The sequence below is a fragment of the Euprymna scolopes genome, chromosome 7 (genome assembly GCF_053919585.1).
Source record: "Euprymna scolopes isolate OS-2025 chromosome 7, ASM5391958v1, whole genome shotgun sequence".
NCBI classification, from domain to species: domain Eukaryota; kingdom Metazoa; phylum Mollusca; class Cephalopoda; order Sepiida; family Sepiolidae; genus Euprymna; species Euprymna scolopes.
This window is the reverse complement of record NC_136488.1, coordinates 40,251,286-40,273,938: the sequence shown is the minus strand read 5'-3', so window position 1 is coordinate 40,273,938 and position 22,653 is coordinate 40,251,286. Positions and strand designations below refer to the sequence as shown.

General features: G+C 31.7%; 1 protein-coding gene across 4 annotated transcripts in view; it reads right to left on the bottom strand.

The window, feature by feature from the left end:
* LOC145279689 (prolyl 4-hydroxylase subunit alpha-1-like) overlaps positions 1-22,653 on the bottom strand; it is a 105,403-nt gene that overhangs the window by 3,958 nt on the left and 78,792 nt on the right. For 2 of the 4 annotated variants that reach the window (XM_080130966.1, XM_080130965.1), the window contains exons 11-12: positions 13,129-13,191; positions 6,693-6,761 (exon numbers count right to left, since the gene is read on the bottom strand). In XM_080130966.1, the coding sequence (XP_079987092.1) occupies positions 6,693-6,761; positions 13,129-13,191 (132 nt within the window). Of the gene's footprint in view, positions 1-6,692; positions 6,762-12,046; positions 12,113-13,128; positions 13,192-22,653 lie in introns of all 4 variants that reach the window. The other 2 variants (XM_080130964.1, XM_080130963.1) reach the window with 1 other exon arrangement.

Genomic DNA, 22,653 nt, shown 5'->3' with positions numbered 1-22,653 from the left:
TTGGTCGAAAAACGAGTGAGCGGTGAAGCTTTTTAAAGCAATTCTAAATAACTAAAACTGCCACTTAACCATATATTCAAAACACTACCGTGTTTGAATGATAAGGTGTGTGTATAATTTAGGCAGCATTATTTTCTTGAGACACGTTTCATTAAATAATGTAGACAATTCTTTGTGTACATATTTTAGTTTTGATACTTTCTAATTTTCTTGTTTCAGGCAAGAACTGGCTGATATACATGCCATAGTCTACTTTTGACCCAAATATTTTCAGATCTGTTTGGATCCATTATCAAGGATTAACACAACAGATTTTAGAATATTTACAGAAATATGTGTTTCTTGTTATTCTTGAACATACCACTAATAAGAATATACTTCATATACTAAAAGCATTAGTAATTAAAGCTAAAAAAGTAAATATTAAATATTATAAATTTCAATAACAGTGATAATATTCTTAAATGCCATTAAAAGTGACAAGAATAGTTAATGTATTTACTGAGGAGAAAAGAAAAACATACAAACACACTTCTATAAATATCCTAAAATCAATTCTGTTAATTATCCCTGATGATCAAACAGAGCTGAAAATACTCTGGTCAAAAGGTATTATGACAGCTACATCAGTCAGTTCTTACCTAAAGCAAAGAAATTCATAGGAAAATTAAAAAAAGAAATAAAACCAAAATATGTATACAGGAATTGTCTATATTATTTAATGAAATATGTATATAATTATTTATGAGTATTTTTCAATATCCATATTGATATGTGTTATATTCCTAAATACTTAGGAAATAAAGACAAACGTGAGTTACACCGAGTGGTATGTGTAATGGGGTTTATTTATAATACAAAAACGTAAGGCTGCTCGCCTAAGGTAAATAGAAGTACATAGTAACAAGTATGGGGAAGAAAGTCTGATAATCAACACGTAAGACTATCCGTCTTACTGCGACTGCTTGTCTGCCGCTGTCTGCCAAACAGTCCAATATATATATACAGTTTGTAACCGGTGTATAGCCAGTTATGTTCCTTCACAACACCTCCCCCTGAAGCTGAAATCTTCCTGATTTTAGCTTAAATACCTCTTCCTTTTAGGGTCAGGGCTTAATCTCCTGGTAATTTTTCTCTTTCTTGCGCTTTTCCTTCTGGTCAGCGTTACCCGGGGTAAAGGTTTCTGTCCAGCCCGTATGGTCGGTTCAGGCGAAATATTCATTGTTTGCGGTACACACGCTGGTTTTGGTATATCAAAAATATCGCACAATGTTTCCATTGGTGTCTCTTCCACATTTGGAGACAGTCTGGGACGTATTTGATTTCTGTGTCTTTTGCAGACAAAACTTAATCCTTGGATGGTATAGACCATGCTCCCAATCCTTTTTTTGATAATACCTTCAACCCACTGATTTCGTCCATTTTGAAAATTTTTGAAATATACATTTTCACCTGGGGAGAAGCACTTGGTATTAAGGTTTTCTTTTTTTGAAAACTTTCTTTTTCTCTGGTAGCAGCCTATCGAAGACAGATCTTATCTTTCTTGCAAACATTAGCTCAGCCGGGGAAGAATTGACATTATTATTAGGATTTGGTGTCACCCTGTAAATTGCTAAAAATGTTTGAATACATTGTTCGTCTGTGTCCGTAGTAAGATTTTTCTTAAGTGCCCTTTTAAACGTATCTACAAATTTTTCGGCCAACCCATTCGATCGTGGATGGTACACAGGTGTTGTCATATGTAGAATATTTAGTGAGTCACAGAATTCTTTGAATTCATGAGCAGTAAATGCTGTTCCATTATCGCTCACTAAGGTTTTTGGCACTCCAAAACGGCTAAAAATTTCATTAAGCGCACTCACAGTGTTTTTTGCTGTTGGATGTCTAAACTTAAATATTTCTGGCCATTTTGAAAAAGAATCTACAATAATCAAGTAAAAATAACCATTTATAGGTCCCGCATAATCAATATGCAGACGTGACCAGGGTAGGTCCGTCTTTGGCCATGGCGTCGTTTTTACTGGAGGATCTCGAGCTGCTAATTGACATCCTCTGCATGTCTTGACACATTTTTCAACTTCCTTGTCCATACCAGGCCAGTACACATATCCTCTCATAAGGGATTTCATTCTCGAAATGCCCGGATGACCTGTATGAAATTCCTTCAGAATTTTCCTCTGTAACGTTAGTGGAATTACGATCCTCTCACCATACATGAGCACATCTTCACAGATGGAAAAAGGCGTTGTTTGATCTACCTTTTTATTTTTTTTTATCCATCCCAATTGATTTTTCATTTTCTTAATGAAAATGTCATTTACTGCCTCTTTTTTTATTTTTTCGAAAGTTACCGGAAGTTCACGTATCATATTACACATTGAACTTGTACATTCACTTTCGTCTTTAAGCGCAGCAATTACCGTTTCTTCGAAACTTTCGCTTCTTTTAGGGATCAACCGTGATAATGCATCTGCGTGTCCTAACTTTTTTGAGGATACATGTTCCATCTTAAACTGATAGTTTAAGAGGGTTACAGCCCATCGCTGTAATCGATTCGCAGTATGTGTGGGAATGCCTTTCTTTGATCCAAATATGGTAAGTAGGGGTTTATGGTCGGTTTGCAAAATAAAAGATCGTCCATGGAGAAATCGATTGTACTTTGTAATTCCAAATATTATCGACAGCGCCTCTTTTTCAATTTGGCTGTAATTTTTCTCCGCTGCAACCAACGTTCTTGAAGCATGGGCGATAGCTTTTGTCCTACCATCCTCATACTTGTGAAGTAATACAGCGCCAACACCGTAATCACTGGCGTCCGTTGCTAGTATTAGTTCCTTTTCTGGATTGAAATGTGCCAATGCTAAGTCTGACAGTAGACATCTTTTGATATTTTGGAAAGCAGATTCACATTCCTTATTCCAGTTCCATTTAACACCCTTTTTCAGTAACTCGTTAAGAGGAGCTCTTAAATTATGTATGTTAGGGATGTAAATTGCATAGTATTGAACTAATCCCAAAAACGATTTTAATTTTGTCACTGAATCTGGAGCAGGCATCTTTTCAATTGCTTCAGTCCTTTGTGGATCTGGTCTTCGACCCTCTTTGTCGATTATTTGACCTAGATATTTAATTTTTTTCATAAAAAAATCGCATTTTTCTGGGCTCAATTTAAAACCAAATTCCTGTATTCTTTTGAATACTTCTTTTACATGCTTCTTATGATCTTGCAAATTTTCACTTTTAATTAGGATATCGTCAAGGTAGGCCATTGAAAATTCCAACCCTGCCAGCATCGTGTCCATAATTTGCTGGAAAATAGCAGGAGCAACCTTTAATCCAAAAGGAAGCCTCTTTAGCTTAAAAATGCCCTTATGAGTATTTATGCCTAAGTATTTGGAGCATTCATCGCTGATCTTAATTTGCAAGTAAGCATCTGAGAGGTCTATCTTAGAAAAAATTTTTCCTCCGTTAAGCTTAGAGAACAGATCTTCTGCGGACGGAAGGGGATAATTATGGTCCAATAGACAGTCATTTAAACCCGTTGAAAAATCTCCACAGACCCTTATTCTGTTATTTTTTTTCTTTACATACACGGTTGGACTTGCCCAATCTGTGTGGTTAACTTTTTCAATGACTTCCAGTTGTTGAAGTCTATCCAACTCTTTTTCGATTGCGTCCATCGCTGAAAAAGGCACATTCCTTTTAGGTTTGAATACTGGAGTGGCATTTTTCTTTAATTCAAATTTTGCCTCTGTCTTAATACAGAGTCCTAGTCCTTCGGCAAAAACATTGGGAAATTCAGTTTTCAAATCCTTCAGGAAGTCTTCCCTTTGGTTTGCTTTTTCTGCAGTTAAAACGTTACAAAACGAATTTATGGGTTTCTCCCATAAATTAAACAGGACAATCCAATCTACCCCAAACAGGCATGTATTCTTTCCTGGTACGACGTACACTTTGGATTTATGAGTCTGGTTAGCGAATGTCACTTTGCATTTTAATTCTCCCTTGAACTCTAATCTTTTGCCGCACACACTTCTCGCCGTCTTTCTGGTTTTCGTTAATTCAGGTCGACCTATCCTTTTCCATATATCTTCATTTATAATACTAATATCTGCACCGCTATCCAGAAGCAATGTAACCAGATGTCCATTTATCCGAACATCAACATATTTCCGTCTTTCGCAGCTTTTTTCTTTATTCATGCGAAGCGTATTTACATTATCGGTCCCTTGTCTTTTCTTCTGGGCACAGTATGCTCCCTTGTGACCTCTGAGACCACATTCATAACATATTTTGTTCCTAAACCAGCAGGTCTTATTGTTGTGTCTTAAACTACCACAACATTTACACTTTAGCTTTGGGTCTTTGTATCCTTTAAGGATCCTGTGTTCTTGGAACCTGGACTTTCTTGTGGTCCCTTGCCTTTTTACTTGCTGCACCTTAAAAATATTTTTCTCTTCAATGCGAGTGTTGTCTTTCTTTATGTTAATCAGATGTTGACACTCTTCAGTGACTTTTTGCAATGTTATGTTAGGATCCGCCTCCATAATTGTTAGGATCCGTGAACGTATATCTTTGTCCCTTGGTGCTGTGAGACCTTGTACAAAGATTAAACATTTAAATTGGTCTGCGGAAATTTCATTCAATTTAAATGATTCGCATAAACAGTTCACAGTGCAAGCATATTCTAGATAGTCTTCAGCTTCTGCCTTCTGAATGTTCAAACATTTGTATCTAGAGTGAAATAGGCTATCCCTTTTATCAAATATTTTCGACAAGGTACTAATTGTTTCCTCGAACGAAACCTCCTCCGGTTTTTTTGGTAGAATTAGATTTGCATACTTGGTGTTTTCATCAGTACCCAGTTTTTGTAGTAGCAGGGTAACTTTTTCCTCATCGGTCCAGTCTAAACATCTTTTCGTAAAAATTGTTTCGTATCTTCTGTAGTATGCAGGGAAAGTAACACCAGTATCCGGGGAGTAACGAAATTCCGTTAGTGAATTTGAAATACCCTCGGCAGAAAAATTAGTCTTCTTCCCGGTCGACGTTAGAATTAGCTTTTCTAAATTCTTTTGCTGTGTCGACATTTGTCGTTGTAGTATGTTTGTTTGTTCTTGTTGTGCCTCTAAAGTTTTTTGTGTTCTTTCTTGTTGTTGTTGCAGCTGTTGCTGTAGCTGTTGTTGTTGAATTTGTTGTTGTTGTTGTTGTTGTTGTTGCGCTAAAAATTGTTGAGTCATTTTTGTCTGTTCCTGGATGCTAAGGGCTAGAGCCTTAGTTAACTCTGCTAATTGTTCCATGTTAGCTTCTAGTACAAAAATGTCTTTTCGAATTCTACACAATAATTCCAAAGAAAAATCGTAAATTTACGTATATCGTAAATTAGTAGCAATATGCAGACACAACACGTTTCAACAAAGTTCATCCATAGTAATTCAACAGGCTTTGTAAAATAATTCTTTTTTTTTTTTTTTTTTTTTTTTCAACAACGTAAGTTCATACACAAAATATTTCTTACTTCCCACGACAAATAGTTCCAATTATTTATATAAAGGCAATAACAAACAATTAATTTTCCCCCCAAAAAAAAAAATATATATAGCTGCCGTTCCCACGTGGCATAAAATGGTACAATAGTCGTTGTATTTATATTTTTTCTTTCGAAACTCGTAATCCTTTAGTGTAGTTTCGAATTCAACTTGCGACCATTTTTTTTTTTTTTTTTTTTTTTTTTTTACTTGTCAAAATAAATATAAATTCCACTTTACCTTGAACATGTTTCTATAATTTCTTGTGAGTTCTTTACGAAGAAAAATCCGTACTTTTCGCTACTTTAGGTAGGAAAAATTTTTAAATTCATTGACGCACGTGGTCAAAAATCCTTGTGTAGTTTGTTTTTTTCGTAAAACAAAAAATCCTTGCATTGTACACAGTCCTTGGTACGGTAATTTATCTCTGTTAAGAGAAAGAACATCCTTTCGTCGCCATTGTTATATTCCTAAATACTTAGGAAATAAAGACAAACGTGAGTTACACCGAGTGGTATGTGTAATGGGGTTTATTTATAATACAGAAACGTAAGGCTGCTCGCCTAAGGTAAATAGAAGTACATAGTAACAAGTATGGGGAAGAAAGTCTGATAATCAACACGTAAGACTATCCGTCTTACTGCGACTGCTTGTCTGCCGCTGTCTGCCAAACAGTCCAATATATATATACAGTTTGTAACCGGTGTATAGCCAGTTATGTTCCTTCACAACAATATGTTTCATCTTAACCAACACTAATGAGTGTGGCTAGATCTGAACCTTGGACGAAAATCACCTTTTACTTGTCAGACATCTTTGCTTCCATAACCAAGAAGAAAACTATATGACAGAGAAATGGAAATATTCCTACTATTCCTCAAACAAACATAACTAATTTCTATAGAGTGTTTGACAAACCAAAGGGAGGGAACTTTTAAATATTGCTTTAGAAGCTTTTTCTATAACTCTTACTTGTATGGAGATCTAAATGATTAGTAATAAATATTTTTTTATTCACTTAATTTTTATCATAACCAAGACTCATCAGTGTGGCTAGATATAACTGTACCACCAGTCACAGGATTCGAAAGGTATGTGTGTACCTCTGTATACAATTTACACATTTGAGAAAACTAAATTCCTTGATTTATCTACTGAAATACTTACTTTCTTGGGAAATAATTTTAGGCCAATATAAGGGAAGACAGTGGCTCCTCCACTTGGAACATCGCTCATCTGAAAAAGTAAAGTATAAATAGGTGAAGCATCACGATAGGAGGTTTGTACCGGAAAATTTAATAAAATTCTATAAATGGATACATTTCTTAAATATTGTTGTGAAAATACTTTAGAAAAAGTTTAAAATTTGATAATCCTGTAATATAGTTAACAGCCGAGAATTTAAAAAAAAAAAAAAATTTGAAACAAAGCAAATGGCAACTAATAACTGTCGCCAAAAGCATTAAAATTTCATTTTCTACCAATTTCTATACTTTTAAAGTGCAGAAAATGATTGTACGATTTATTATCTCTGAATTTATCGTTAAATTATCGAACATGAACAAAAATGGCATTGACAGCAGACAACAAAGTGAAAAGCAGCCAATTTTTTTTTTTTTTTTGTATTTTTAAATTTTTTTGATTTATTAGTTGTTAACAATACTGCAAGATTACTTTAAATTGAAACATTATTTTTAGAAAAAGAACTACGAGACAATTTACAAGAAAGATGTTTTTGTATGATTTAAATTTAAAGACCTCTAAAGTCTTAAAAAAAAATTAATTTATCGTAAAGTGCAATGTCTGAGTTTAGCAAATCGTTAAAACATTGAGTTTTTAATTTTATGAATTATAAACACTTTAATTTTACTAGAAAAGAATCATTTACTGAGCAAAGCTGTTATGCATTAATATTGGTGTAAAAGTCTGAGATCATTTTCTTAAAAGAAGCCCCGATCACTTTTAGGCAAAGAACTGCTACGTTATATAATTCTTTGTCTATAACAGTCGTTCCAAATCTTTTCTTGGCAATATAAAAGCTAAATACAAAGAAAAAAAATCGATTACACTTTTACCAAATCCTGTAAAAATATTTTAATTTTTTATATTCATACGCACACAGTCTAGAAATTTGTCACTTCAAATAATACAATCATAAGGAAATAAGGAAAGCCATACGAACGTCCGACTTAAAATCCACAGTAAACGGTGTCTGGTCAGGCTCGGTTATTAATATTAAACTCCATTCATAATATAACTCCTTGCAAGAGTTTCATTTTCCAAAATTTATTAAATTATTTATTAAATTGTTAGGTGAAAGCACAGAATAGTTAAAAGGGTTTCTGTTCTCCATGTTAAGAATGACTTTCTAAATAATGTTAGTTTAGCATGGCTAGTAAACTGCAGAAATTATGTAGAAAGCTATTCCTAACATAGGGAGAGGCTTTGTTAATTATTCTGTATTTTCACCTAGCAATATAATAAATAAATTAATAAATAAAAATTAGTACAAGATTTGGCAAACCTGAAGAGTAAGCAACCCAAACTAGGAAGTCATCAGGAACCAAATCTGACCGGACAGTTTGTCGCAAAATTTGAGTCAGATGTTCTTTTGGTTTGCCAAAATAGATAAAAAATATTCTTTAAATCCTTGTTAGGAATCTAAGCATTCATTCCTCGATTTTTTTTGTATGACAAAAAGCTGTATCTAGTGGTGAGGCTCTGGTATGGAAGCTTTCGGAAATGTGGAGTCACTCCTTAGGAATCCAATAGATTTGAGGGTCTCCCACTAGAGCGTGCACTCAATCGATTTGACTGAAAAGTGAGTGATTTCATCAATTTCGTTTACAAAGTATTGGAAGTGTGGAACATTCGTTGATCCTCATTCCAGGCAACATCACATCTCCCTGCTGGTTTTTAAATATTTGAAGATCAAGTATTTAAATGATAAGGGCTTTTACAAAAATGATAATTTTGCATAAACTTACATAAAATGGGCTGATGTTCCATGGAAAATAATATTGTAAAACTAATTAAGATAAATAAAAGATTTTTTGCACCATGAATAAATATTAGAAGATATTAAGAATTTGAAGCATAAAATCTTTAACCATAATAACTGAATTAAGTATTAAATAACTCAAGCATGGTTGATATGCCATAAAGCAAACAGATAAACTAACCAACCAACCAACCAACCAACCAAATAATTCACTGCTCCTTTAAACTTGGAAATTTATGTTTATTTGCATTTAAATAATGGTATGAAAGTCAGCTTGAACCAAATCAGAGTTCAAAAATATCTTTGGTTCTTGTCCAGAATTCCCCCTATATTAAAAATAAAAGTCAAGAAAAATTCTGTATCACAAAACAAAAAATATCATATTCCAAAAAATCATAAATCAATCAATTAGTTGTTTTATAACGAAAATCATTTTTAAGTGATTAATGGAATTTTGTAGGCATTGCAATATAAATTTTGTAAGTTTGAATTGTTGAGTTATCTCCCTTTGTTTCTTGAGATTTATTTTAAATAGTTATTCATAAATTTGATTTTCTTATTTAAAATTAAAACTATTGGATCAATTTACATGATTTTTGGAATATGATGTTTTCGTTTCATCATGTATACAGATTTTTCTTTATTTTAGTGTTATAATATAGGGAGAATTTTGGACAATAACTTTATCTTTTTATAAGGTTATTGTTACTGTTAATAAGGATAAATCTTAAAAAACAACTATTTTTTTTTCCCCACATAACACCAAATACATATTTTATCATTTTGGTAATGAGGGGTGTTTGCCACTTCACAACATCAACCCTGTTTGAAATTTCACTTCCTCCAGAAGCCATATCTTTTTCTTTTTGGATCAATGTTTAATGTTGATAAAGTGTTTGTTATGATACCACCTGAGGTTTTTGGTACATCAAATGAATCCAAAATAACCTTCATGCGCTCTTCCTTATTATTATTCATTCTGATAGTGATGGGTATTTGCCACTCCACAACAAAGGTTACATCCATAATTTTCATCTGAAATCCCAAACTTGCATTTGTTGGACAAATTTAAACAAAGTTTAGAACCAAAATCATGAATTTATTTCTATTTTTAATCTAAAATAGTTTTTAGCAATTTTCTGATGAAAATGGATGTAATACTGCTGCCATATCTGGGGGAAGTGCTATTCAGAACACTTTCTTATCTTGACAAAATGGACTTCGAAATCTAGTGAGATGATTTCTTCTATACTTTACAGCCCCTTCTCACAGAAAAGATGTTCAACTGAAATTCAATCTCTGGGCCCTCTTTTTAAGACATTCACAGCAACAACTTGACTTCCCACCACAATTGCAAAGAAGGAATTTCCATAAAAAGTTTCTTTCCAAGAACTTCTCATCTGTGGAACATGTTACTATGGAATTGCTTCCTTGCACTATCAGCATGGTCATCTTCAAATCTAACGTCAATAACTTTAATTGCCATAAACTGCTCACATCTCTTCCTCGCTATTCATTTTACGTCACTTTTATCTTGTCTAGAGGTTGGCATTTTTTAATATTTCTCTGGCTTACTCTCCTGTCTTCAAACTTAGATCTTTACAATTTTGTGTTACCACTTGTTTCAAAGTTTTCCATGGCTGGTCAACCTTCCTGCAATTGATGACATCTATGTTTCTGCAATGGTTTACTCAGGTGGATGAATGCTGACTTATCAGACCAGCATAATCAATTCTTCCTTAGGATAATATCTATACTGGGCAAATATAGTGTTTTTAACAAATCTTACAACTTAATGTGTTGGGTTTGGTTATATTTCACATTATGACTCCATCAAATCATTAGATAGATAATATTTCCATAATTGTGTATGAATTAGTTTGTCGTATTCATCTGTTCGCTGCTCTCATGTTTACAAGCATTACAAATTTCAACACCTCTCCATCAAAAGAATTGGTATAAGCCACATACCCAAAACATTCTGGAAAACTACCCGATTTTACTGTTGCTCCTATTCCATTCAATGGAAAAATACAAGATTGTTGGGTTTTTTTTTTTGGTTTTTTCCTGACAGTCACAAACTCACGTATTATAGCTTCACAATATCCTTTGCTAACTCCAACCAAAACATTTAAATTCTTCAAAACTTGGCTGAAAACTATGTAAACACAGTCAACTAATAACCCAGCTATTTTTTTTTTTTTGTCCAAGAATTTCAGTCGCTTGTTTCATAAACCTGTTGAATGTAAGATGCCAATTCAGAAACGGATTCGGCAGCTTTTTCCTCATTTGGAGTGTTCTAGCTGGAATGGGGGGGGGGGTCAAGAGGCCCCCATCTCCGACTGTGACAAGTTTCCAAGCCTAGATGAAGTCAAACTGCCCTTTTCAGAGAAACTCAAACTACTTAATGCGCTAAAACTTTCAGTTTACTACTGCTTGCTCCATCCATCTGATTGCAGCTTGCCTTTCAAGATCCTACTCAGATCTTTCCAATGGTTCTTACTCCAACTCCTTCCTGCAGCACTTTCTCCAGTTCATTCTTACAACCTCTGCTCCAGCTCCTGATTTCAGTTTCTCCAGTCCTGTTGATCCAGCCCTTCCTGCTGTCCAGGTTCCAGTTTCTCTCATTCCTGTCGATTGAGCCTTAACTGTTGTCCAGGTACATCATTCCTGTTGGTCTAACCTTCTTACTTCATAGACATAATCAATCGTCTTCCTTTGGTTCATCTTCATCATTTCTTGTACTTATGATGCAATAAATGCATCCTCTATTTTACAATTGGTCATCTGCATTTGACCTCTCTTCTTTGTCACTGTTGTTACTTTAGCCTGTGTCTACTTTTTTAGTTTTAAGATCGATCATCCCAACATTTGGAGTAGCGATGCTGTCCAAGTGATATACTGGCGCTACCCAAGAGTCGGCTAAAATTCCCCAGGTGATTGGTCCCTATTTGCAATGTTTTCTTAGGAATCCTGCTTTCATCATCTTTAGGGATGATAAATAAAAGATAAAACTACATGTTCCTTCATTCCGGAGAAGTCATACATAGCTATAATGGAAGCAGGTTTCCTAAGAAACAATACAAATAGGACACATATTACTCAGTCATTCATACATACAAAGATGGACATATTAAAACATATTACAATGATTGTCCCTAACATACATCAATAGACATATTGATACCTATTTAATTATGGGTATGTCATTATGCTGTAATCAAATTTTATTCATTCCGTTCATTATGTTCAATCATCTAATAACATTCATTATTCAACTTTGAATTTATTCATCTTGTTAATGCTTATCCTCAAATGGCTTTTAATCTTAATAGTGAATCATGAGTACAAAGAAAAATTGTGCAACTTAGTGTGCTTATATATATATATATATGTATATATTTATTTATTTTTTATTTTTTTTTCAAAGTAGTAGATAAAGATAAAATTAAATGTTAAACCGTAAAACAAAAGTTGTATCACCTTCACTCTGAACAACAAAACAAGTTGATTCACTTACATAAGTTAAAAACGTGGCTATCCGGTTTCCTGTACCCAATCTCTTGAAGGCATTTGTTTCTTCTTTCTGGTTGATCAATGAATGAAAAGGGCTATAGACTCAGTTTTGGATCAAGGAAAGAATATGTCAAGATAAACATAGAAGTGATGAGTGCAGTGCTAGAGGAGGTGGTTCACAAAGTGAAGGTAAACGCGTGTACATATGGGCGTGCACACGTACACACGTATGGCAGACCTTACAACAACAAATGTTCACATCACAAACACATTTGACTTAAGGGACAACAATTTTATGAGTTTCACAATTCTTTTGACAACATTTGCTTTTCTTTTGATCAATTGGAACATTCATGCTGCTTAACTGCCTTTAAAAGCAAATGATCATAGATTTGTGTAGGTCAAAGGTTAGGTAAGAATTAAAAATGTATGTATAAAAAAGAGACACTCTAAGAGAACTTCAGCTTTCTATTAGATAATTAGGTGATAAAAATTCATGATTTATCCTCTGGTCTGGGTTAAAGAGAAAATTATACTTGGTGATGGCTTCCAGTTTTGACATCTGAAATGGATAAGCAGTGTTTACCTTAATACATCTCTCATAATTTTATGTTACTTAGATTTTAGTAGAATTTTAAATTTTACTAGTTTATAATATGCTGAATGTATAGTGTGAGAAAAAATATCTGAATTTCTTTTCTTTGTAAAATTAAAATAAAAATAAATAAAAACAAACTTGAAAGATAAATAATAATATTGTGTCATTTACAGTTTTAGTTAGTTTGTGAATAAGAAGTAAATGCTGTTGAAGTGATGAGTGGAAAGTCTGCCATTTGAACTCCTCTTCATTTTGTAAACCACTCCTAGCTTGGTTGGGTGGTTAGTGATTCATGCTGTGGTGCCTCTTTATCTACCCTCAATTGGCAACTATGAATTAACAATGCTACATTAAAGGGAGATAATAGAGATAATAAGTAGAGAATGGGGAGCTACTAGTTGGAGTTCTTTTATCTGGGAAGATTTTTTTTTTTTTTTTTTTTGCATCAGGTTTGCTCAGCACATGACCAACATACAGTGAGCACTTACATAGACCAGGAACGTGGCTATTCGGTTCCCCACTATCTTCTCAAAGGCATTTCTTTCTCGTTTCTGCAACATCAGACACAAATATGAAATCGATTTATACAATGAGTAGAAATTAAATTTTAGGACCAAAACTCTTTTTCTAGTTTAAAAAAAAGAAAAAGAAAAATTAGTTTCTTTTTTTTTTTTTTTTTTCAATTTGAAATCAAAAAATCACATTTTATTTAAGGATTCATAATCTGCAGTAGTTAGTTTTAATTTATTTTTTTAGTAAATTTTTTTCATAAAATAATTCAGAGGATTCCAATTAGTTGTGAATGGAAACCTACGAATTCAAAGTTAGTTGTACCAAAATTGTTTCACTCTAAAGACTTTGTCATTAAGCAATGTTGGTTTCTTTCTAAAATTCCTTAGCAAAAGTAAAGGTGAGACAATGTTTTCTAATTAAATTGAGGCAACACTTGAGAAAAATTTAAAAAAAAAAAAAAAAAAAGAAGAAAGCCCAACCAAACTTTACAAAAATTTGGAATAATTTTTTTTTTTTTAAGATTGAAAAATGTTTCACAGCCAAACAAAAACTCGGCCATCAATGAGTTATATTTTTACATAACTCATTAGTGACAAATTTTATTCATTAAATAATAAAACCCAAAAGAGTTAGTAATCCTTATATGTTAAGTCTTTATAGACACATAGGTTAGATCCATAAAAATAAAATTCAAAACCTTATAGTTACCGAAGTTCTGGTTGCGTTAAATTAAACTGTTTCTTTTTAACTTATGTAGAGTTTTAAAATTAAACTGGAATTATGTAAGTATTAATCAGAAGATACTAAGTGTGAGTTCTGAATACTTCAAAGTGACAAATAAAATAAATGATTCTTCTCCAGAATTCAACCTAATTATAAAAACAAACTTACAGAAAATTTTTTGTATGTACCTGTAATGGAACGAAAATATCATGTTCCAAAAATCACATAAATTGATCAAGTAGTTTTTTTTTTACTAAGAAAATCAAAGTAAGCGATGGTGTGTCTCAGTCCGCCGTCTTTAATAAAAATGGGGAAAATAACAATTCGAACTAGAGATCAAAATCAGCCTTGTAATGGGTATAGCTAAAAATCTTAAAAAATTATTTTATTTTCTATTAAATAAGAGAGATGTCTGTTAGTATGTTTGTATGTTTTGCTAAAACTTTTGAAATCCATATCAGATAAGAATGATTTCAGTACTGTCTTAAAGGGTAAGGACATGGGCGCATATGTGAAATTTAGAACAAAATATTGATCTTTTTCTACCTTAACGACCGTAGGATCTGATGGAGTCGGGAGTCACGTAAAATCGTTTCTTTCTTAACGATTTCAGCATCTGCGCATGCGTAAACCACTTCACCTTCCTGATACGTTAACTACATAAATTTGCAACGTCATGGTATGACTGTCGCCGTGGCCTATTGAGTTAAGACATCGACTGAGAAATATTTATTTTTGCATTTGGCCCACCTTGCAGCGGACGTTTCATTTTTTATTTTTAACTTTTTAAATTTTAAAAATAATTTGTTTTTGACAATGCTTATTTTAGTAAGCTTTTGCATTTTAACAACGTTAAAAGATATTAAAAATTTTTTTTTTTTTTTGTACTCTGTATTATTTACTTTGCTCAAAAGAAATCGAATTTTATTTTATCAGCGGTTGATTTAGCTGAGGGTTGACTTAAAAATCAGATTACTATTAAATACACAAATATTAATTATATAATCACAAATATTTTCTTTTTTAAATCATAACTGCTTAATAGTTCTTTTTCTCTTGTTCACATGCCCATATTCCAAATTCATAGCAGTGCATCGACATCAGTGAATTTTTTTAAAACTGATATAAATTATTGCACAGTAAAAATAATTAAACTAAAACGAAACTCATTTAGCAAGTGTTGTCAAATGCAACATCATTTTATTTTTATATGACCTGGGCAACACAGGGTATCCCTGCTTTTATTTATATATATATATATATATATATATATATATATATATATATATATATATATATATATAAAATAAAAATTGCAATTAAATTTACCAAAATGATCCAAGATGGTAAAATTAAAGTATATTATAAATATTAAAGAATTAATATTTATAAAATTATCTCAGCCAGAACTACTTGATCAGTTTACATAATTTTTCGGAATATTAAATTTTTGTTTCGTGACTGGTACGTGCATAAAGATTTTTCTGTATTTATTTTTTTTTTTAATTAGGCTAAATTCTGGACAACAACCAAATAAGTAAAATAATAAAGCCATTAAAGATGTCTGAGACAATGAAATTCTGGTCAATTTTCTGGTTTAAAAAGTTTCCTTTGTCAAAAAGTATTCTCATTTTTATTTTAACAACTTGGCCTGAAGAAACCTAGGCTTGAGTTGAAACATGTATGCACATATACAGCTAAAAATGTTGCATAAATAAAAAAAGTTATATTAAATAGATATATTTTTAAAAGGATCCTACGTTATAAGTTTGCTTAATATGATTTCAATTGCAGAAAGCATTTTGTGAAAACATTACTCACAATTAGATAGGAGTTCCTAATGTACTGAAAAGGTAAATACTAATTTCTGCAAACACAATTAGTTTTTATTTAATTACAGAAGTAACACATATTTTACATTATAAATTAGTGTCTTTAATTGTAAGCATATTGTTGTCATACAGAATGATACCAGATGTTTAGAATGTTAAAGGTTTTGTTTTTACAGAAAAAAATCAAATATATATATTTATAAAAGATGATGGATACTTTTGTACTCTGTGAACTAGATTTCCATGATGTTGACGCAAGCTTAACTGGCAGCTGACGTAAACTACCAAAATATGTCAAGCGCCAATTAAATTTAAAAATGCTATGAAACAAAAATTACATTATCAGATACTAATTAGAATAAAACAACAACAACAACAACAACAACAAAAACAGAGGGTTTAGGGTCAAACTGATTAAATTTGTGTGTGATTAAAAACTAATTTTTTTTTTCTTCCAATTAAAAGTTGTCTGCATCGATTTTTATTGGCTAAGCACGTTTGTTATCGTCTTTTCATTAGCTGATCAACTTGATCAACACTTAGCATATTATGGTGGTTTACGTTAGCTTCTGGTTGAGCCCGAGCTAACATTTATGGAAATCCAGTGCACAAAGTGCAAACGTACCAGATGATAACATGCCTAAATAATTTGGTAGATGTTACTATTGGCTATATAAATTAAAAATACAGTTGGGAAATTAGTCAAAATAAATTTATTTTAGTTTACCTAGTAATTTCTATTCTATTTGTATTAAAAAAAAATGCTTAACTTTTTATCTTAAATCCAAGCATGTTTGTTTGACAAAAATATTAGTTGTGAGTAAAATAATTAGTGGGAGCCATCTTACATTTTCAGGAAGTAAGGTACCAGATTGGACCTAAAATGAGGGCTGGATATTACTTTAATTCAAACCATTAAATTAAAAGTGTGTTCTTTGATATGAAAGGGGCATATTTCTGGTCTAGGACCATACTTACTGATAAAGTAAAATTAATTGTTTTTGACTAATTTCCCAACTGTATTTTCTTTAAAATAATTTATCATCAATACAGGTTTACCAATGCATTGTATTATTTGGACGATTATTCTCATCTTGGATGTTATTATTACAACGTTTTGGCCGATATAACCTCCAACCTTCTTTAGCTACATTTTGCCGAGCTTAGGAATATTTATTGAACCCTGTAACCTATATGGGCTCTTGAACTAAATATTTTATTTAATACGTAAGATAGACTGTTATTCTTCTACGTGGTGCAATAGATAAAGGTATTGAATAACAATGACTTCTAAGTTACAGTCTTCTGGAAGTTGAAGCTTCAATCCTCACTACAGGCGATTCTAATAATAAAATAAAAATTCCTTAAGCACTTTTACTCGATCATGGCTAGCAGAATGAAAATAGTTTACCTCAATTAATTTTTTTTTGGCAGGGAGGATTACTTCTGACAATGAAGCCACTTAATGTAAGTAGCTGGGAGGTAAAAAAAAATGAATTCAAGGTCAAAAACTAACCAAAAATAACAGCATTTTTTTCCCCCTTTATCGAAAACTTTGCTCATAGAATGTGAAAAGAAAAAAGTTGAGTAAATGGTTTAGTTTTAAATTCTTTGTAAGTTTTTGAGTTCAACGTAATGAGTCCAAAGTTCAAAAAAATTCACCGGAAGACGGTTAGAGGTTAACTCGGTCAAAACGTTGTGAGAATAACACTCAAGATGAGAACAATAGTTTGAATAATACAAATAATCAATCCCCATCTCAAAAATTCTGGAACATGCCTCGAGAATATCTTCAGTCCATGCAAACGAGATTAGTTATTAGTTGTGCAGAAGCAGAGAGGTTAACAAGTGCATTGGGTTGAAAAAACAAAACAAGAAAACAATGGATACAACATTGATCAGCAAAATTAAAAAAAGAGAAACTTAAGTTCAGATTTAAATTAGTTTGGTGAAATATTGGACAAGATTCTTATATTATCTACTGGTTTCTCATTACTTTTTTTCTCATTACTTTTTTTTTCAAGTTTAAAACATTCTTTTCTTTAAATGTTAAAGTATTAAAAAAATAATCTTAATTTTTAAAAATAATTTTCATATCATTCAACACTAATTTATATTTTGTTTTTACATCTTTACATTTTAATAAATGTAAAGATTTACTTAGTTGCAGTTTTATTCTAAATAATTGCTTCATCTATCAAGTCTGAAAAGTCTTTGTGAATACATCCAGAATATCAGCAAGTTTTATTGGATATCCCAACTGAGAGCAGGCTTGAAGCATTATCTCAGTGTTATTTTTTAATAACCGGTTATTTTTTAATTTAATAATTTTATTGAATAGAAATTATTTTATTTGTTCTCTTTTTATCAGCCAAAACCAGGTTGAAATCTTAATGAAGTAATTATTATTATTATTATTATTTATTTTTTTTTTTTAAGATTTCTATATAATCATGGCTGACAAACGAGAACAATCTACACCCATGGATGAAATAAAGAGTTCAGTTTGAAATTCTGTATAGATTTCAAAGTTCAACATAAAAATGCGCATGAAGTTCATATAGTACATTGACAAAAACATTGTGAGAATAATATCCAACAACATTCATACTATTATTCAGATCAAATAATAGTCTGAATAATTTGAATGTCAATCTTATTCTAAATAAGTCTAAATTTTTTCATTTTTACGGAAGAGTTATGAGGTTAAAACTTAAAAATTTAATTTTTTTTTCTTTCTTTTTTTTGTATACAACTAAAGTTTTAAATTATTGACCACATATTTTAAAGTAATTAGCCAAATGAAATTTATATTCCACAAAATTTTCAAACATAGTAAAAACATTTTGATAGATTTGATCTTAGGCCATCTTGGATGCTATTGACATGGACTCAAATTTAAGACCACTTAACTAGAAATTTTTTTTTTTTTTTTTTTAAATATTTTCAAAAGTATTACATATGATTCTGCATAAGTCAATGACTCTGTGTTGCATCTGCTATTATTAATACATCATTTAGCATCAAAAGGTTTTTGTTAAGTCACTCTATGAACCATTTAAACAGAGCCGAGAGGGAGAAGATAATGAAATACCAAGGTCTTTGGAATCTTAGAAGAATTTTCATCAATCTAGTAATTATAGGAGAAACTAGATACATGAAAAAGAATTTGAAAAACTATCTGCTAAATATATCTAAGGAATCAAGTATAAGAGAGATACAAACAATTGCACTTAAGAGGACAGAATCATAAAAAGATTTCTCGATTGGAGAGTCTAAGATAGCAGGTGAATGTTTGGCAGCTGATAGGATGCCTAATCCCCCAGCAAAAAAAAAAAAAAAAAAAATATATTAATGTGCTGTCAGTGAAGTTTAAGAATTGGGTATAAATACATAGAATACACAACTTGCAGCTCTACATGTTAACAACGATTTCAAGCATGCAATTAGCATGAAACTATATATAAAAAAAAGCTGCTGTGAATGCTGTCATTTTGAATTAAAATAAAGAACTTTTCAAGACATGAGTTTTATGAGCCAATGCTAAAAATAATAATTACGTTTCTTAAAAATGTTATATTTTCATGCCAACTAATGGTGAGGTTTGGCTTTAAAACCAACTTATAATATAATTATTAAAATGTAAAATAATTATCCATCATTTGTTTATTAAAATGCTTTGCTTAAGCAATTTTAATAAACAAATGTTTTACTATAGCTTTTTATTCAAATGTTTTGCTTAAGCTGTTTTATTCAAATGTTTTGTAAACAAGTAAAAAAAAAAAATATGCATCCAACATTAAAAAATAAATCCACCGGCAAAAAACTGAACAACTTGGTTTTTTTTTTTTTTTTTTTTTTTATATTAGTTTACAGAATGACATGTATGCATATGAAGGTCAAGGTTAAACCGGTGTCAACTGAAAGGAAACTCCAATAATTTAGTCAAATTTTCATTATTATCTAACTGATTCATTGTATCATTTGGAATCTTTGAATTACTGTTCTCATCATGAATGTTATTTTCACAACGATTTGGTTAATGAAACCTCCAACCTTCTTCAGGTATATGTTGTTAAACTTGGGAATCTGCATGGAAATTTGAATGGAGCCCTTCATTTAATCCAATGCTCTCATACTGTCATCCATCCAAAGTAATTCGCAATTGTATTTTGAGTGTCACTTGCATTGAATATTGAACCTTCAGCCTCTAGAAGAGTGTAAATCACAACTGAGTTTTACTAAGTACATTATTCACTACACTAGGAGTCCTTGTGGAATTGATTTGATTCACAAGGCAATAGCACTGACACTACTACAGGGATGGCAGAGAGGAGAGGAAACCAACCAAGTACTTGGTTTATAACAGTCAAAGCCGACTTGGAAGTAATAGTCAGTTTATACATGTTCAGAGTTTGATGGTTGTGGTATGCTATGGACTGACTTAGATGAATCCTTATCTCACAATGCTGCAAATTTATTTGGAACAACCACAACCTACTGCAAGTGAATGCTGCAGCTTAGCAAGCTAGATGATTTAGTTGTGTCATATTCAAACCTAGAACTGCTACATTCTATTTCTTCTTAAAACAGATTGATCAGTACCCTTGCATCTTGAGTTATTTTAATTGGTGATAAATCAAGAAGTCCCCAATCACTTATATAAAAGCAATTTACTTAGTGACAAGAAAATGTGGATTTCATACGGTAAGATCAACTACTGACATGCTAACTGTAATATTGTATAGGATTAGTGAATCTCTCAATGGAAACGTTGTTTGTAAGGCAATAGTTTTTGTAATATCAAAGACCTTTTATATAGCACAAAGGATTACTACATAGACTTGCTAGTGAGGGAATATCTTGCAATGACTTTCTTTCTAATAATTCCATAAAAGTAGTTCTTGATGGTCAAAAGTTTGAAGCACATAATATTGAAATGTAGATGATACAACTTTCTATGGCTGCACATCAAAGAGTATTAGTGATCTTGCTAATTTTTTTCTATCTTTTGATATGAAGTATGTGGTCAGTGCTAAAGTTTGTGCCAATTTAAAAGTTTTGTCTTTTTTTTTTTAAATCTTTATTCATAACATTAAATTCTCTTTTGATCAGAAGTATATAGTGCAACATGGAAAAGTAGAAAAAGTTTCTCTTAACACCTAAAACTGAAACTCTCATTTCACCACCAATACTTATCCTTATTTTATTCCAGTTGAAATGAATAGTTCTCTTCTACAGGAAACCTCTTGTCTTAATAAGCTCATAAGACTGATTTTTTACTCCAGATTTTAAAGATAAAAACTTATCTTTAGCTAAAGTTGTTGTAAAAATGATTGCATCATTCTATCAATCCAGAAAGTATCTGACTTCCAATGCAACCCTCTATCTTTATAAGAGTCAGATGCATCATAAGATAGAGTAAGAAGTGCCAACTCTGAGAAAATGTCATTCAGAGGAGCATTTCTTTTTTGTAATCTAGTCTAGAATGATCTTTGTCTCGATCTTTGGTCCCTCCTTCATTTTTGTTACAATCACTGCAAAGAACTTTCCTGTCTTTCTCCATCAAGCAGAATTTTCATAAACAGAGTTTCTTTCTAAGAACTTCTATCTGTAGAACCTGTTGCCACAACATTGCTTTCTTGAGAGCTACAACATAGTCTACTTGAAATCTAATGTCAATAAACATGTGTCATAAATCATCTTCACAAGTTATTAACCCTTAATCTCAAGTGGCTTTTAGTCTTGATAAGTAGTCCCTCATCAGAAAAAAAGAAAAGGAAGAATGCTTCCAAGTATGAGAGAATATGCATATTCATCAGTGCTCTATTATCATGCATGATAGTGTTTATACTATTGTTCGACAGCCATGCACCATTTTTTGTCTAAAAAGTGACCACACTGTACTGGCTTCAGAAAAGCAAAAGTCTTAAACATAAAATACTTAGGACAAATAGTCCCCAAAAAAATGTCTCGGAAAAAGCAACCTTTAAATGTTGAAACACTGAGAAAAGCTATTAAAAAAGTGCAGATCAAAATAAATATCCGTTGATTTTTGCAACAACTGTTTACATGTTGTCTTTCTACTTCTAATCACAAATAGAAAGCAAATAAGTGAACTACAAAATACTGACATTTTCACTTATTTAGTTGCATTAAAACAGCAGAATATACAAAACTGAAAGTAAAATTAACCTATTACATTTTTAATTTTTAATTGAAATTATTTTGTTTTTAACCCTGATGTAGTAACATTACAGAGATTGGTTTTAAACTTTTGTAAATGACTGTATTTGAGCACCATACCAATCTACTATAAGTTCAATTGAGCAATGCAAAAGAAAACAGTGTAAGGATAATTTTAGGATCAAATAGAGTTGAAGCACCCCCATAATGAGCAACAATCAAAAGGACACATTTTACCTTAACAAGGCTTTTTTTTTTTTTATTTCTACTTGAATTTAATGAAAAAGTTTGTGAAAGCAAAGTTACAAATGTATATATCGATATTTATCTCCTTCCTATGATTGGATAATGTGACACAAGTGTCAGAAAGTAGGATTTGGAGAGCCAGCACCCTAGAGGAAAAGCACTCTGGTCTGCAAAAAAAAAAAAAATGCCTTGGTAAGCAATTCAGCATTCCCCGGTAGAGGTGTGCCAGGGGATTAGCAATAAACTAACTCATTCTCAAAGAGAGAAGCTAAAGCCTGGGAAAGTGAACCTCCTGGTACTGCATATCTCAGTAAAGAAATCACCTCAATAATGGCCTAGATTGTTGGTTTTGATGCCGAGGAAAAACCTTGGCTAAAATTTTTGTATTGCTTTGTCTATAATTCAACTAGAAATAAAAAAAAAAAAAAAAAATTTTTAATATTAAACAGGGCTAAGGCAAAATGTGCTCTTTTGGTCATTGTTTAATCAGGGGTACCTCCAAATTCATTTGAT